This window comes from Cryptomeria japonica, chromosome 3 (assembly GCF_030272615.1).
Source record: "Cryptomeria japonica chromosome 3, Sugi_1.0, whole genome shotgun sequence".
In the NCBI taxonomy this organism is placed as follows: domain Eukaryota; kingdom Viridiplantae; phylum Streptophyta; class Pinopsida; order Cupressales; family Cupressaceae; genus Cryptomeria; species Cryptomeria japonica.
In genome coordinates, this window is record NC_081407.1 from 657,927,331 (window position 1) to 657,933,590 (window position 6,260).

The 6,260-nt window shown below is 36.0% G+C and overlaps 1 protein-coding gene across 1 annotated transcript; it reads left to right on the forward strand.

Moving 5' to 3' along the window:
• Positions 1-667: 667 nt before the first annotated feature.
• Positions 668-1,994, forward strand: LOC131874662 (TMV resistance protein N-like). Its single transcript, XM_059218510.1, has one exon. It carries the CDS (start codon positions 912-914, stop codon positions 1,590-1,592), a length of 681 nt encoding a protein of 226 aa, XP_059074493.1. The 5' UTR covers positions 668-911; the 3' UTR covers positions 1,593-1,994.
• Positions 1,995-6,260: the final 4,266 nt, after the last annotated feature.

Here is a 6,260-nt window from a genome sequence, read left to right on the forward strand (position 1 = left end):
CTCTCTCCCTCTCGCACTATTGCAAACATAACATGACCCTGTTGGTAATGGATTTCAATTATCTTCTTTATTCAAAGGTTTTATTTCAATTATGGTTGGTCCCTATAAATGAATACATAATTGATTTAAATCTATCACTTCCTCGTTGGACCATTATTGCATAAACATCATCATTTTCTAACTTCCTACCAATTGACCTCATGTACTACATAAATGTATGAAAATAAAGACTAATTTTGTTCCTAATTTACCTTCCACAACTCTTCAGCCTACCCATTGCACACCAAGGTGCAATCACTAGTAAATACTTATTTTTCATATTTGAATGCTTTTCTTCCGCGAAATGGCTCAGCAGATTTCCTATCCAATCTTTGTAATGTCGGCGAAGTCTGTAGGTAGGTACATATTTTTTCTTCTGCCGTACAATTTACGAGTAACAAAGTCTGTTCATAATTCAGTAATTTCCTTCCTTGTCGTGGACGGCAGCAATAAAGATATAATTACTTATTCCAGCGAATAAAGTGGTGGGATGTTTTCAACTTTAAAGGGTTTTTGCATACGATTTTCGTCTTCCACTAAATGTTTTCCAATTTAAAATGAAGCAATTTCGTGGATGTTTCCCGTGGTACCTATTACGCGTGCTTCCCACTCACATCTTTCAACGAAATTCGATCATATGTGGAAACCGCGTAGAAAATGGGGGTTTTTATCCACTACTTGTATGGCTCATCTCACCGTCTTACCATTCTATCTCTTAGCTACTGGTCTTCACATTCCCTAATTCTGATATTTTTGCCCCTCCTGCTTTGTTTCCGTTCCCATATATCTCTTAGCTCGCTGTCTTGCCAATCTCTTCTATTCTTTCTACCCACCACTGCTGCTTTGTTTCAGTCCCTCTTCAATTTAATCACATGGCAAGTGCAAACCCTTTTGCAGTACTTATGTCGCCGTCTGCATCTGCAACGCCTTCAACTCACAGTCCATTAGGAAAATGGAAGAGAACTTTGTGTTATGTAGGGTGTTTGATATTACTTCTGTCTCTAAGTTCTCAGTCTTACCATTTTCTTCTATTTTTTGTACCCCTGCTTTGGTTTCAGTTCACCTTCAATTTAATCTCATGGCGAAATCTGCCACCGTCTTCAAAAAAAACCCGCTACGATGTATTCATAAACCATCGTGGCCCTGACACAAAGCAAACCCTAGCCGCCTCAATCTACCGTGCCCTCAAACTCATGGGAGTTAGTGTTTTCTTGGATGAACCAGAGCTCGATCTTGGTGATTCAATACCCTCTGAGATACAACATGCCATCGCTACTTCTTTCCTTCATATTGCTATCCTTTCACCCACATATGCAGAATCCACTTGGTGTCTGGAAGAGCTGTCTCTCATGCTCAAAAGTGGCCACACAATCATTCCCCTGTTCTACAATGTTGATGTGAAAGATATCCGTTGGATAAAAGGAAGCTACGCTACAGCATTTTCAAAGCATGAAGCCAAGAAGAGATATCGTCCAGGAAAGGTTGAGGATTGGAAGTCGGCGCTGCATAAGGTTTCACATCTTAAAGGCCACATTTTCAATAGTCGGGGGTAAGTACCGAACTCTGTTTTTCCTTTTATCAAATGTTATGTCATATCTCAGAATATGGTATAGTAGTTAGTAGGATAGGATCTCTTTCTTTTTCGATATAGATTGGAAAGGTTTATTCTCTTTTTTTAAGATACGGTTCATGATTAAAATAAGTAAAATTAAAGGTGGGATTAAATTAATTGAATAGAATAGTTAGTTTGATAATCAATTATACAAAAATGATATTATAAATATAAGAAATTTATCCATCAAAATTTTAAGACTTAATAGAGCTTGAAGTAACAGTTACATGAAACTCAAAAAATTGAATGCCCTATCAATTGGGTTAGGGCTTGACTATGGAACTAGTCTTTATGATTCTAGAGGCATTGTAGCACATGAATCTATTTTTTATGTTTGCATGTTTGTTTTGGGGCTATGTGAAATTCTAAAAGTTGTTCACCTAGATTTTATGTTCAAATATGTGTAAAGAATTGACAATCTTTATAAAAATCAATGGGAATCTATTGATTTGTAATGGTTATGTTCCCCTTAGTCAAATCTATATATAGATTGATTTAATAGTATTAATCATGGGTTAAAGACAACATACAATCATGTAATCAGCTTAGAATAACATATGTCGATGTAATGCTTCGAAAGTGTACTAATATGTTCACATTGGTGCTCTATTGATGATCTATACAAATGTTTCTCGTTTTTAGGTGATTTTAAAATGAATGAGTGAGTTTGTAAATACAACATAGCACATGCATATATTTGCATAAAATTATGCTACACAAACACTTTGATTAGTAGAATAAGTATATTTGGGCTTGTTTTAAAGTTTAAAATGTGCTGGGTCAAGTCCACAACTCTAGAGATGATTTGGATCCCTTTTGCACTCATGGATTTGACTTGGGGTAGTAAATGATAATTATGGGAATCACGACCAAATCTCTAAAGATAATCTATATGCGAATGAAACTTGGAGATGATAATCTATATGCTAGTTGTGAACTTGTCATAGCTTAAGAACATTCTAACATAAGTTGACTATCTAAGGATAAGGGAGAAGGGCATGGCATATGTTTTTAAACATTATGATGCTATTCATAATTTTAAATGTTATTGTTAAATAACTATATTGCTTGTCTTTTCTTATTCTCACATTTTATAGGTTAGGAAATGCATGCTAAAAGTTAAAAATAATCATAAAAATAAAATATTCACTTTAAAAAATACAACTACTTTGAAGAATTCTAATTGATATACTACAAAATTAAAATAATATTATATATCTAATAATTATTATATGGTTTGAGCAATCATAATCTTCTTGGTAATTAACTTTCTCTTTAATGTGAGAGTATGCTTAGGAACCCAAATTGTACATTTAGATGCTAGATGAATTTTTGTTATAAGAATAAATGTTACAAGCACCATTTACTATTATATTGAATGTATGTGCTAGCATCAAGAAATATGAACTTTTTTGCAAGCATCATAACACTTAAAACCATCTTGCACCCATTCTTGTTGAAGACTACACATGCTCTTATAGGATTCAATTTATTGATAGATAATAGGCTATGTATCAAACCCAAGGTGTCTACAAATCTTAAGATACCTTTGATTCTTGCATCAAAGAATTTGATTTTGATTTTTCACACAACCAACAATTACGAGGAAAGATTTTTTGTTGAGGTAAACTTTTCTACCTTATCTCTCATAGTTAGAAAACCATTCTTTATGGGGAGACATGTAGAAAGAAGCTCTACAATTGATCATGCATGCATGTTGACATGGATGCATAGCCAAAGTTGCAATAAATGCATCATTGACATCACCTCAAGAGAAGTCTTGGAATTTAATCATCATTTAATTCTCCCTTATCCTTCTCTTTTTCTCATTGTAGTATTTTTTATGTGGTTGATTTTGTTACCATTCAAACATTCACTTCTGACTTCACAATGAACAAGATCTACCATTAGATTTAGATTTCTAGTTCTCGTTCATGCCCATTTTAATTTATTTTCACCTTCCATGGAAAATAAATTTATCTTTGATAACTTCAAAATTTTGTTGTTTTATCTCCTTAGAAAGAAGAGAGATCACCATCTCTTATCTTTACACCTTAGTATAGTGGTAGTGCTACCAATGGTCATAACTGGATTATCTCATAATCCATAGTAACATTAGTGGATCTCAATTCTACAAGAAAGGTAAAATAGTACCACCATAAGCCATTTTCAAAGAATAGAGTTTCTTCTATAGAAAAACCTTATCGACCAAACATTTGCCTTGTCAAATATTTCCCACCTTTTTCCAAAAAGCTTATATGATGGATTTTATCTAAATATTAAGAGCATTGAATGCTCCAAGTAATCTTATCAAGCTTTGAGATTCTCTCCACATATTGCAACCCACATATATTGATCTATAATAAAGTCCTCCATATTAACTTACCATAATTTAAAATTAGTTTTTTTAATGTTTTTTTTTCTAATCATGTTGAGCTTCCATCTATAACTAGCAACCTGACCAAAATTACAAGCTATCTTATAATGCTCAACCTTATCCCAAGCAACCACCATAAAAATATCACATGATTGGAGATGCAGATATCACGGAAGAATATGAAAGATGCTATAAAATGGAATACCAATCCCTGGCCATCTATTCTAGCACATCCTCCCACTCAGTGGACTCTTTGAACTTCTTTCCCTTGGCCCTGTTTTCCTAGTCATTCTTACTTGTCTTATTTTCAACTTTTCTACTTACAGTAACTACCCCAATCACAATTTTCCTCATAAGTGAGCTATTAATTCTTACCAGATGTGTCATGTTCTTGTCTGGTCTATTAATTCTTTCTCTATATCTTTCACATCCTGTGAATTCTTGAGGGTTCTCTAGATTTTGAACCTTGGTGGTAACGTCTTCCAGTTTGGTAGCCAGAATATGCCAATTTTGATCTCCACTCATGGTCCCTTTGTCATATTGTTGCTTTTCTTCCTCGACACCATAGTTTTTCAAAATAATAAGCCCCTCAAAGGATTTTGCAGAATGAGTTCAATAGGAATGGGAGCAGGAGAGAGAGTTTTCAGGAACCAGATTAATTTATTCCTCTACAGCCTCCTCATCGCCTTCACTAATATCCTCAATGGAAGTGGAATCCTCAAAATACGCTTCTTCCTCTGACTGTATGTCCTCATCTTTGGGCAAGTTTCTCCCAAGTGTGTAGCAATCCTCGCCGACACCAACAACTTATCTAGTTTAACTGATCTCCTTTCACTAGTGAAAGTCGTAATATCCTCCGTCACACCACCTCCATCCGAAATATCAATAGCTAGAGAAGGGTGGGGGTGGCAGTGGGTGTGGGAGAGAGATAGCGGGGCAACTTTCTCGAGGGATTTTGACCACTTTCCCCTTATCCAGACTAGCATTTTTGGTACTTCTTGGGTCCGATTGGGTGTTTTTCAGAGCCTAATTCAACAATCAAAGGAGGGGTTCCATTTTCCTGACACAGTTTGTCCTCATTCAAGGGACATAGTATAGCCTCATTCCATGGAGTGGGTTTTGAAGTAGAGGGCGATTCCTTAACAAAGGCAATTTTTTCTTTTTTTCCCAAGGCTTTGGGAGAGGTTAGAGTTTTTGTCTCATGGGAAACTCAATCTAGGTAGTGGTAGGATTCAAAGGAGGGGTAGTTTTCAAATATAAATTATAAAATCTATAAATTAACCCGTGATATAAAAGGGGGTGAGCTTCTTTGGTGGTACATTTTGGTATGAAGGGAAAAGGAAAAATTTCTAGTCTGTTGCGCTTGAGATGATTGAGAAGGGGGAAGTGATATCTATGGATAGTGGTGAATCTTTCTTTCATGGTGAAATATTTGTTGTTATATGGAGCCTAATCAGACTCGGAGATTAAATTTTCCGTACTTCTATCGGTTCGGTTTCCCCCCATATTTTTCGATGAGGGTTTGGGGGTAGTGCCCCCAAGGTCGGGTGAAGGGGTAGCGCCCCTTGCATGCTCCCTGTCGCGATAATGGGCGGGGTTGAGGTACAACCCCCCACAGGGCCAAAAAGACTTATTATTTTATAAAGGCGTCAGGTGTAATTTTTCTATTGGTTGACATGTTGTAACCCTAAGTTTGTAACCAACATAAGTCTTGATAAAAAGGCTAAGGGTTAGGGGTTTTAGATAGAGAATTTTGTAGCATTTTGCAACAGTATTGAGTTGCAAGGGGATTGTTGGTTGTAATCGGTTTGATTTACTGGATAACAATATTGGACTCTCTGTTTGGTGGACGTAGCCCGAGTTTGGGTGAACCACGTTAAGTAGTTTCTCCTCTCTGTTGTTATTTCTATGTTTTTCATTCCTGTGTCTAATATTTATCTGCATATACTTGATATTTTTTGCTTGCAATTCCTAACAATATTTTATTAGATGATTGCTCACAACCCCCCCAAGGAGGAGGGAGCTCATCTCTACTAAACCCCTTCTAGTACCACTCAATCTTTTCTCCCTCCAAGAACATTTTGATGTAATCCCCATTCGCATGAACTTAGTTGAGACAAGAGACTCTCTCTCCTTCATGACTTAAACCAGTTACTTGAGCAACGACCTCCTTTGAAACCTCAATCTTAATACTGCCCACTTGAACCCTCCCATCCTTCCAACTATTCATGA